At 43.6% G+C, this 12,343-nt stretch overlaps 1 protein-coding gene across 1 annotated transcript in view; it reads left to right on the top strand.

Moving 5' to 3' along the window:
• LOC127655583 (glutamate receptor ionotropic, NMDA 2D-like) overlaps positions 1–12,343 on the top strand; it is a 58,191-nt gene that overhangs the window by 18,967 nt on the left and 26,881 nt on the right. The window contains exon 6 of the mRNA XM_052143477.1: positions 8,799–9,004. Within this exon, the coding sequence (XP_051999437.1) occupies positions 8,799–9,004 (206 nt within the window). The remainder of the gene's footprint in view (positions 1–8,798; positions 9,005–12,343) is intronic.

Raw genomic sequence — 12,343 nt, 5'->3', positions numbered from 1 at the left:
ATAAATTGTGTACAAAAATAAATAATTAAATAAAAATTATTATTAAATAATAATTGTATTTAGAACCCCTTTGAGCAAGCCGAAGTCAAGAAAAATAAACTTGTTAGAAACCAGGGTCACTGCGGCGGCCAGTTCCCTTCTGGCTAAACAGCATGAATATAATGCCAATATTTGTTATTTGTGTGCAGTTCAAGTCATGGTATAAAAATGTTAACCTAAGTAAATGTTAAGGTCCAGTGTTTAAACAAAGATTTTGTATGAACTGTAAGATTAATGACTAATGTCTTGGAAGTCTATCCTGGATTAACTTTATAAGTTCACATTGATGCATTTAGCTTTTTTAGTTGGCTGATGAAGGGTTTTGTTGGCAATTAATTTATAGTCTATGTATTCCATTTCAAGAGTGTAGTCCATCAATAGACAGGTGATGCAGGCAGGGATCAATGAGGTGCATCACAGGTCAACCGGCAGGTCATTTCGGTGAGTTTCGGTGTGGTCCATCCTTAGTCCAAGTTCAGGCAGTGGCATATGAAGTATCCAATGTCTTACAGTTGGAGTTGGCATCAGTTCACCCTCTGAAGTCTGTCGTAAAAGACTGAAGTGATGTCCAGATACCACCGGCTGTAGTTTGTCATCATTACTCAGCAACACATAGCAGTGGAGTCCGACACCAAGCAGGAACAGAGCTGGATCTGGCCGGCTCTAGTAACATTGGGATATGAATGGTTGAGACATGGAACAAATAGAATAATATTAGCGTAAATTCCATTCACTTTATTGCAGAGTTATAGATTATGAGAAATATATCTGAGAAAATTTTCTGGTTCTGGCAGACTTAATTAAAGCAGCCTAATTGTAAGTTAAATGGATAAATTAGGTGTATGCCTGGCTAAATAGATGAGTCTTTAGTCTAGACTTAAACTGAGTGAGTGTGTCTGCATCCCGAACAGTGTTAGGGAGACTATTCCAAAATTTTGGAGCAAAGTATGAAAAGGATCTACATCCTTTTGTTGATTTGGATATTCTAGGAAATATTAACAGGCCAGAATTTTGTGATCATAATGAACGTGATGGAATATAGCATGACAGATGGTCACTTAAGTACTGCAGAGCTAGACCATTCAAAGCTTTGTACGTAGTTAACAGAATTTAAAAATGAATAAGTAATTTAACAGGTAGAAAATGTTACGATAATAGAATGGTGCTAATATGACCGTATTTATTGGTTTTAGTCAGCACTCTTGCAGCTGCATTTTGAACCATTTGAAGTTTATTTGCTGAACTTGCAGTACATCTTCCCAGTAATGCATTACAATAATCTAGTCTTGAGGTCATAAACGCATGATTTAGTTTTTCGGCTTCAGCAACAGAGAGCATGTGTCATAACTTATAGCAATATGTGGCAGCGGGGGCGTGGTCAAGCGCCCGTCCGGGAGAGAAAAGCGGTAAGGGCGCTCACACCTGGGCTAAATTATGTCTAACACCTGTCTCTAATTGCAGTAGAGTGAGGAGAGCGGTTAAAATGCCAGCAGCCACAGAGGAGAGGGAGAGAGAACCCGTCGCCAACACAGAAAAGAGATACCCACATTTAAACTGGAGAAAAGAATTAAAAGAATCTTACCTTTGAAGCCAACGCTGTTTCCCGTGTCTTCCTTGACAAGAACCCTCACACAATATTTCTGAGATGGAAGAATGCTGTTCAACAAACATTGGAAATTAGATTTTCAAACAGAGTGGTGACAAATAAAACAACTTAGTTCTTCACTGTAGAAGATGAGATAACAGTACATCCATCGAGAGTCAAATTATATTTTAGCAGCTTTTTAGAGGTTTTTGGTCCAATAATTAGTAGCTCTGTTTTAATGGAATAGAGTAGAATAAAATTCTGGCCATCCAATCTTTGATTGCATTGATACAATCTGCTAATTTGGAGAATTGTGAAATTTCATCAGGTTTAGAAGGAATATAAACTTGGGTATCATTGGCATAACAGTGGAAACTTATTCCACAAATTCCTGATAATATCTCCCAAGGGAAGCATATATAAAGAGAAAAGCTGAAGCCCTAAATATGATCCCTAACACAACTCAACCGCTCACAGCCCAATCGAACGCTCAACTGAAGTACCACTTACGCTCACTGGTAAACTGTAAACTCGAATCCCACTCTGACATGAAATGTCGCTGTAGTATACTTGTTTCTGGGCACATACACAGTGGGTGGCTACAATGTCCTGAATAACTGCACACATGGGCTGAAGTGCCCCTCTGGGTGAAATATAGGCTATTTTTATAATACATTTATTGAATTATCAAATGCTTCTTAACGTAAACATCTGAAATTATTTGATTGTATTGTTGTGTTTTAGTATATAAAATCTTGCTGTTTATTGATTTACTGTTTATTGTTTATTAATAGTTTTCAACAGCTATAAGACAATCGGGTCTACCAGACATTCGTTATCATTTGTAATAAGTCAAATATTTCTCTGTTAGCACATACTGTATGCCATTGAACATCTTGAAATAATGACTTAAAAAAATGTTGTTCTAAAATATCTTTATTTACTTTAAACAAGTCATCAAACATGCCTCTATAAGTGATAAAACATATGTGCGGTGGCACAGAAATTCGCATACGTGCAATTTCACGCTTTTTTCAGGTTGGGTCCCAAGTATGTCCCATGGTAGGTCCTACCCATCGGGGGAGGAGTTTCTACAAACATGGTGACTGGGGCAGAGGGGCCACTGCCCAAGGAAGATGTAGTTTACCAACAGGGAAACGATTTAGCAGAAGATATACGCAGCATGGAGTTACCCAGAAGGACTACAGAGAAGCATGGTGTAGACCCAGAAGGACTACAGAGAAGTCCCATGAGGGAACAAGGTGTGGTCTGGAGGGATTAAACATCCTGGCGCCTCTCAAGAACCTGATGATCAGGTCACGCTTCCCTAAGGACTTACCGTGCACTGTGTCGTTGTGTGCTGCCATAGTAGCTTCATACACATTCAAGGTGGAGGGCAACAACCTCTCCAGCATGAAGGAAAACTCTGATCCGACAGCATCTCTGAGGGTCCTCATGTCGGGAAGAACACCACTTAGCGATCAGATCCCACTTCAAGTCATACAGGCGCCTTGTCGAGGGGGCCTATTCTGAGTGATTGCGTCTACCACGACGGGTGGTAGGTCACCTATGTGTTCCGCTTCCTGTCCAGGGGCCAGACATGGAGTTTCCAGAGGTCAAGAAGGTCCTTCCTCAGGGGAATTCGCCGGGGGGCCTGACACGAGGAGCGTATGGTCCAAGAACCAAGTCTGGGTGGGCCATTAGGGTGCTACTAGGATGACCTGCTCTTCATCATCCCTGACCTTGCACAGGGTCTGTGCAAGTAGGCTGACTGGGGGAAATTTATATTTGCGCAGTCCAGGGGGCCAGCTGTGTGCCAACGCATCTATACTGAGGGGTGCCTCGGTCAGTGTGTACCAAAGCGGGCAGTGGGAGGATTCTGGGGAAGCAAACGGGTCTACCTGTGCCTGCTTGAATCAACTCCAAATAAGCTGGACCACCTGAGGGTGGATTCTCCACTCTCCCTTGCGGGTAACCTGTCATGACAGCACGTCTGCTGTAGTGTTGAGGTCGCCCAGAATGTGAGTGGCTTGCAGCGACTTGAGGTGCTGCTGACTCCAGAGGAGGAGACAGCGGGCGAGTTGTGACATACGACAGGAGCGTAAACCGCATTGACAGTTGATGTATGCCACCGTTGTCGTGTTGTCTGTCTGTAAATGTTGTCTTTAATTTTTGGGTACCGCAGCTACTTGCGCATAAGGCAAAACTGAATGAGAATGAAAACAAAGATTCTCCTCCAGGCCCTCCACCGGAGGACAGAGTGGTCTGTCTACCTGCTCAGCAGGTTTCCTCGTCCCTGGGTCGCCTGTCTTAGGGGCATTTCGAGGTCTTCTTCTTGGCGGCCAGCCATGAGACGGGTGGTGTTTGCTTTGTTCATGCAGGAGGACGCCCTTGACGACGAGCAGACAGGGTGCGGGATCTTGAGCCATGCCGGGGCAGGATGTGTTGAATGACCTCCGCCTGCTGCTTCACAAGTCCTCGACGGTGTCGCCGAATAGGCCAGCCTGGGAAATGGCTGTGTTAAGGAACCCTGCCTTGTCTGCCTCTCTCATTTCGACATGGTTGAGCCAAAGGTGGCGGTCCTGGACCAACTTGGTGGATATTGCCCGCCTGAGAGACCACGGCGTGACCTTCGCCGCCCGGAGGGTGAGGTCGGTCGCCGAGCGCAGCTCCATTCCACTTTTTATATACATTTTTATATGTAAAATAAAAGTACTTACAGTGGAACTGTGAGTCTATTTATCTTGTAATTTTAAAACAAATTTTACAATCCATATTCTCTAGTGTTACAATTTGACAATGTTTTTTACACACAAAGTGTTACTTTTTATGTGCTTACTTGTTCCCTGACTCAAATTGACTTCAGACATCCTAAATGCAAAAGTAGACCCCCTGGAAACTAATGTGCACATTCTTTGGCAGCACTGCTAACTCCCTGTCCCTTGGACTCTCAAGTTAAAACCTCATTCACACTGGACTTTGATCCTGAGATATTCCCGGCATAATGGCAGAGGATCCTTCTGTGTGAATGCCGGAGCTGAAATTCAAGAAACTTTGTTATAAAAATAAAGAAAAATGCATATTTTACCTTGACCGTGTAGTTAATTTTCTTTATTTTTAGGTTGGTACCGTTTAGAGTCATACTAAATAAAAAAAAAAACAATTAGCCTACTGAATTAAATGCTACAGAAAAAGTTTCATTAAAAAAAAAATGTTCAAATATTTAATATTAATAAAATTGCAATGCACCTTGATAATGCGATTTAGTTTTTTGGGAGGCAATTCAGTAAGGAGGGAAGAGAGCGTCTATTGAGACAGGTTTTGAGCTGAGGATCCGAGAGTAAGGTCTCGGCCATTTCAGCGGCTTAGTACATTGTTGTGGCAAGAGAGACACAACTTCTCGGAGGCTACAACAGTAACCAAGATGTTTTTTTAAGCAAGTCCCTTCTGTCACTCACTCGACGTTGTGTCAATGTAGTGACACTAGGGGTCCCTATCTAAAAGCGCCACACCACTGAATGTGTTATGTGGACTGCTGATGCAGGTGCAAGCAAGCTGCTGCGTGCGAAAATATCAGGTGCATCAGACTGCATGTAACATTCCCCAATGCCCCAAGAGACGTCATATTGTTCCCCACATCCCTGAGGGAGGGAAGAGATGTAACTAGCCTGGGAATAGGCCGCGCCAGCCGCTCTCTCTATGTTTTCATTCCATAGAGTGTTAGATGCAGCTGGGACCATCTAACGCTATTACATGCATCGGGGAAGGCGTTCAATTCCAATCCCATACTTTCAGGTGGATAAGACCCCGCTGAGACCACATCCTGCCCAACAGGGGAGATTAACATGTTGGCAAATACGTCACATGGCCTTACCAGCCACACATGTAAGTGGCGTGGTGGTGGTCCTGCCTCGATGGGGAGGAGCTCTACAAACACAGCGACCGGAGAGCAGAGGGAGCTCTGCCCAAGGGACATGCAGGTCCACCGACAAGGGGACTGCACCATGAAAAATACATCACAGGAGATATTGGAATAATCAGAACCTGTGGAGCACCTATTCCAGCGCAGGCAAGTCGGTGCCTGCGGTGGGTCTGGCTGCAAACTTCTTCTGCTGAGTTCGGAGCCAGAGGGCTAGGGAGGAAGGACACCCAGGGCCCGTGACTTGTGGACTTGGCTGGGGGAGTAGAGTGCAGGTCTTCACCTCAGGGGAGGGGAAAGGCGCTATGCACAAGCGATAAACCCTACCAGCTGTAGTCACCGTATTACCAAATTCTATATTTTTGGACTTGACAAAACACGGGACGAGACCGACTCAACCCTCAGATTGTAAAATCTGGCAAAGGTATTGGGTGTTGCCCAACCCGCTGCTCTACAGATGTCTGCTAGGGAGGTGCCGTAGCTCAGTGCCCACGAGGACGCCACACTTCTAGTGTGCTCGGACCTCGAAGGTAATAATGCGTTGGGAGGCAAAAGAGCGTCCCGAGGCTGGGGTGCTAAGAAAAGACTCAAAGCACTTACCTTGCTCGGCGCACCCGGCAGGGGGCGGGTTAGAGACTGAGGAAGAGGTCCTGAGAAGGCGTCTTCGGAACTCATCAGCGCTGGCCTGCCGGGGTTGAACATGCGCAGGGCCAGATGCGAGAAGGCTGCGTCCGGGGAACCGGGACTGGAGAGTTGTAGGGCCGGGGTGCCGTGAGAAGGGCCGGGGTGCCAGAGTGGGGAAATCGCTCTTTTATTGAGTATTTGGGTACAATGAACAAAATTAAAATGCAGATTCTCCTCCCGGCCCTCCACCGGGGGACGGAGTGGTCTTGAAACCATCTCCGGAGCGAACATCCGACTGCCTAGGCTGTCCGTCTCAGGAGCGCTTCGGAGCTTTTCTGGTCCGAGAAGGGGTCCTGGAGACGGTGGGCATACGCCGCCTCCGAGGTGCTCGATGCTGGGCGCGCTGGATGAGTGGCTCCGCGGCATGATGTGTGAAATCGCCTCCGTCTGCTTCCTCACCGCCGAGAACTGCTGGGTGAAGTCATCGACGGTGTCGCCGAAGAAGCCGAGCTGGGAGACCGGGGCATTGAGAAACTTAGCCTTGTCAACGTCACGCATCTCAACCATGTTCAGCCAGAGGTGGCGCTCCTGGACCACTAGGGTGGCCATTGCCCACCGGAGTGCCTGCGCCGTGACCTTCGTGGCCCTGAGAGCGAGGTCGGTAGCAGAGCGCAGTTCGGGACTACCCAGGTGTAGATCTTTTTCGAGTCTTCCTTGTCAGATGCATGAATACTCTCCGATGCTGCGGTGACGTCATCATCCAAGCCCGGGGGCTCGAGGGAGAGCGCCGGCTGGCCATATATCATCGGAAGCACACAAGCGTGTTGGGGGGGCGGGTGGTTCGTGGGTATATACCCGGCGAAACTGAGCCCGTCATTATCCCCATACCACCTTCATCGCCAGCCGGTTCATCCTCAATCCCGTGGGAAGAAGGAGCGACGCTGCCTGAGTGTGATTGCTGCCCAGGCACACAAGGCAGCGTCTGAGGCCGTCGTTCATGGAGAGATATCGCCCGCATCCAGGAACAAGCACAGGCATCTTGAAAAGGACGTTCAACGCTGCTGTGACTCTTTTAGTGAGTGGAAAAGCTCTTTTAGAGGAAATAAATGCTCTTTTACACAGAAAGAAGCGCTCCGAAGAAAAATTCTGCTCCGCTTCCCTTTATACCCGTATGTCCGGGCGGGGCATGCAAATTCTGTCTGCCAACTTGACACTGGCCTTTTCTCAGGTTCAGAGGTACGATTCGGCGTCCGAGAGGACCCCTTGTGTCTCTTCCTTCGACACAACGTCGAGAGAGGGACAGAAGGGGAACTAGAGACTACTCTTTTGACATTTGAGCTTTCAATGTAAAAACTTAAATAGGTTTCTCTCAAGATGTAATAAAAGTTCATATTAAATAATAAACATTTTAGACAAATATGGCCAGTTATTTTTGCTCCACCAATGAGAATAGTTCCAAAAGATGCCTGTCTACACCTGAGGTGACTGATGTCTAATTGCATTGCAATGGTTTAAGGCTGTCTACTCTGGACGTGTTGAAGCGAACGTTCTAAGAAGGTGGCGTGCACAGACAAGCAGCTCTCAGCTATAGCGTCAATCATGTGCAGCGAATCAGGAATAGAACGGAGTAGCAGTCCTATTCAGTGTATACGGCTATCTGCATTTGATGCAACGTCCCTCCTACGTCCTTGATAACAGATACATTTGTTTATATGACAAATTTCTTGCTATGTTCCTAATTTCTAAGTCACTTTGGATAAAAGTGTCTGCTAAATGACTAAATGTAAATGTAGATAAATTATGTACAGTATAGGCAATTTTTCAGCACCAAGTTTGTGTATTTGTGGTTTGACAGCTTGAATAAAGCTACATGTTGAGAAAATGTATCTTTCTAATCTCTGTTATCACTATGTCCTTATGAAGAGCCATTTGTGTTGTAGTATTCCTCATGTGTATATCTCTTTGGATGAAAATCTACTAAATAAATGGATCTAAATATAATTCATTTATACTTAGTTGTATAACACACAATTTTATGGACAGCACTGACGATTTGTCTTATGTTCTGTAATTCGCTGTGTGCATAAACGTTTCCCTGTACAGCACATACAGTTTTACAGGACCTTTGTGTATGGATTATGAACCCAGTTATATTGTCATAGCTCAGTTTGACAAATTTTACCTCATCTCTGTTTTTCTCAGTCTCATAACCTTTTCCCTCTGTGGTCACTTAGCTAAAAGCTTTATCTGAAAAGAAAAATCCATTAATTCCCCAGTCACTAAAAAAGGGAACAGGACTGTTTTAGAGAGCCCTCAGAAATAAGCTCACAAAAAAATGAGGAGATGTCTTTCGTTTTTCACTATCCTCTCCCACTCTACAGGCATTTCCTGAGTGAAAGAAGCCAGTCCTGTCTGTAATCCAACCTCAATGATACTTTTAAGAATAGCTGAAATGGTCAGAATTTGACCTTTGTCTTGAGCTGAATTCATACTGAGGAGTTGGATGTCAAGTTTAAATTTTATTAAATAAATATCTAAATTAATGGGACATAGTTCTGCTGTTGCGAATGTGTGGCGCAATGATGAGAATGTCCCCTAACCTTTGACCATATGCTGTCTGTGTGATCTTAGGTAGGATGGTGGGAGAACGGGGTGTTACGTCTGAGATACCCTGCTTGGTCTCGCTACGGGCCATTTTTACAGCCACCCGACGATGCCCAGCACCTGAGGGTTGTGACCCTGGAGGAACGTCCCTTCGTTATCGTGGAGCTTGCAGACCCTGCTTCTGGAACCTGCATTAGGGACTCCGTGCCATGCCGGCGGCCTCTCAATGCCACGTTAGTACTGACCAGAACACCTCTTCTGCCATTTATCATGGCTTTTTTAAATAGGGGAAAAAGGAACATTTTGTTTCGAGGAGAATGAAGAAACCAAAGTAAAAATGAGAAAATTTTGAAATTTGTTTCAAGGGATGGACATGGCAGCAACTGGAGTTTCTTCCCTTTAAAGGTACATGAACTTTCAGTTTTAAGATTGGCGCCACTTTTGTGCACAGTATTTCAGCGCAAAGAACCTGTGTCTTTTTCACTAACTGAGCAATCCATTTTAACCAGCCGCAATCAGCACTGAAATAGCACAGGCCATTAGTATTTAAATTAACTAATTGAGTGCATTTACATGCATGATCTCACACCTCATGCTAAATAACTCGACAACGTGTAAGGTCATATGAACATCTTAAATAGTTTTCCTTTATCAGGTTAAGATCATAAATGGCTTTATAAACCAATGACTTCAATTAGATTTTCCCCAGTACCCGATTTTACATTATATTTAACACCTTTTCTGGCATTCTTTCTGGCTTTTGTCCAATGTGTGCAGACAATAACCAGATTATTTCAAATATCACAGATTTTTTGACTAAGCTAATTTTTGGTACTTGTCAGCATATTAGTGTGCATATAAACACACTCAATGTCATTCTTTTCAGCAAACACATCTTCTTTTCTATGTATATTATGGCTCATTATAGATTGTACTTTGTTCACAAAACATTGCACTACTTGACCTATGCGATTTAACGTTGCTCTATACCAATACCTGTTTTACACAGGTGATAAATGGAGTTTCATTTAAAAGTAGAAGTATACATTTTTTATATATGATGGCAGCAGTAGCTCATCAAATGATGGAAAAGTTTGGTATATCCAGGCATATATACAGATGTAATCTTTATCCAGTCATATACAGTATCTTGGGCGATCTTTCTCCAGTCATTTATCACATTCTTTCAGTTTTTTTCTTTATCTTTGGATATCTCACTTTTTATCACACTGAGGTTCCAGGGGCTAAATTCACCTCTTTTAGCATAACAATCAATCACTTGTTTCCTCTCTCCCTCTGTCATGTTCTGTTTGCCTTATGGCGATCTCTATTCATACTTAGCCATCATGTTGCTTGTCAGTCTGCCCAAGCACTTGCCATGTACACATGTCTTTGTGGATGCTGCTTTGCTGCTCCCATGCTACTCATGTGGGCATCTGTGTTTCATCTCATTATAACATTCTCAGTTATATCCCTCAAACTTACCAAGAGAACGTACAGCCATGGCCAAAAGTATTGGCAGTGACATCAATTTTGAGTTTCGCAAAGTTTTCTGCTTCAATTTGTGGTGTTGATTCGCATTGGTTCTAGATTATTGTGTAGAGTGATCAGATGCATTTTAAATAATTGCAAAAAGCTTCATTGGCCAAAACAATTTACTTTATCACAAAAAAACAAATTTCACTGTTTTTTGGCCCTGGCACAAAATGACCAGCTAACATCATTTCACTAATCATATCAGCAGCAACTGGGAAAGTGTGAACGAGTACTAGTCAGGTAAAATCACTCTATCATTCTGATTGGATTACAAAAGCAGATTGATTGCTATAAAAGGAGGGAAGAAGTGCTTCCAATCATTGTGTTCTTGTTAGCAATGGTTACCTCAAAAGAAAGACATGCAGCCATAATCGCTTTGCATCAAAATGGCCACACATGCAAGGAAATTGCTGCAAAGAATATTGCACATTAAATAACCATTTACCGGATCATCAAAAACTTCAAGGAGAGAGGTTCAACTGCAGTGAAAAAGGCTTCAGGACGTCCCAGAGTGTCCAGCAAGCGTCAGGACCATCTCCTCATGAGGAGTCAGCTGTGGAATCATGTCACCACCAGTGCAGAGCTTGCTCAATATTGGCAGCAGATTGGTGTGAGTGCATCTATACGCAGAGTGAGGCGAAGCCTTTTGGACAATAGCCTGGTGTCAAGAAGGGCAGCAAAGAAGCCACTTCTCTCCAAGAAAAACATCAAGAACAGACTGAAATTCTGCAGGAAGTTCAAGGATTGGACAGCAGAAGACTGGTGCAAAGTTATTTTCTCTGATGAAGCCCCTTTCCGACTGTTTGGGACATCTGGAAAATCGATGGTCTGGAGATGAAAAGGTGAACGCTACCATGAGTTATGTGTCGTACCAACAGTGAAGCATCCTGAGACCATCCATGTGTGGGGTTGCTTTTCATCCAAGGGAGTGGGCTCTCTCACAATCCTGCTCAAAAACACTGCCATGAGAAAAGAATGCTATCAAAACGTCCTGCAAGAGCAACTTCTCCCAACGATCCAGGAGTAATTTGGTGATGATCCATGCATTTTCCAGCATGATGGTGCACCATGTCACAAGGCAAGAGTGATAATGAAATGATAATTGACATTTTGGATCCATGGCCAGGCAACTCCCCGGAACTTAATCCCATAGAGAACCGGTGGTTAATCCTCAAGAGGCGAGTGGACAAGCAGAAGCCCACAAATTGTGATGAACTACGAGCACTAATAAGGCAAGATTGGATCGCCATCAGTCAGGATTTGGCCCAGAAGCTGATATCCAGCATGCCAGAATGAATTGCAGAGGTTATGAAGAACAAGGGTCAACACTGTAAATATTGACTCTTTGCATATATTGAATGTTTGTGCCAATAAAAGTCTTTAACATTTGTGAAATACTCATCATTGTTTTCCTACATACCATAGAAACATGTGAAAAAAATAATCTACAAATACATAAGCAGCAAACTTTGCAAAACACAAAATGTATGTCACTGACAATACTTTTGGCCACGGCTGTACTACTCACAAACCACCTGGTATCTTTCCATTCCTCTGTCTATCCCTCTTTCATTCACCCTGTTTATCATACAATTGTATTTACTCTGTTAATGTCAAGATTGTAAGAATTATATGAAAAATGGGGGAAACATTATAAAACTTATCAGCTTGAGTAATAGATATTAACTACATGATGTGATGTTTGTTTTGTGTTCCTACCTGATTTGCTGAAAAGGCAGACATGGGTAAGTAGGTGCTAGCCATAGTAGGATTGCAGCTTACTGCTTGCACTCTGCCAATGCAACTGTTTTGGCAGAGGCTTCTGTTTGGTCTTAAAGAGATTATTGATAAAAAATTAAACCTCTTTAATTTTATCACCCTTATGTCCTTCGAAACATTTGATGATTTTTTATGATTTTGCAGTTTTGGAACCTGACAGGCGAAGCCCTCATTCAACTTTATTATATATGGAAAAGAGTGGCCTAGATATAATTTTTTTTTTAACTTTTTGTGTTCCACGGAAGAAAAAAAAAGTA

Source organism: Xyrauchen texanus, chromosome 15, assembly GCF_025860055.1.
Source record: "Xyrauchen texanus isolate HMW12.3.18 chromosome 15, RBS_HiC_50CHRs, whole genome shotgun sequence".
NCBI classification, from domain to species: Eukaryota; Metazoa; Chordata; class Actinopteri; order Cypriniformes; family Catostomidae; genus Xyrauchen; species Xyrauchen texanus.
Note: the sequence above shows the minus strand (reverse complement) of the source record. Positions and strands in the feature narration are given on the sequence as shown.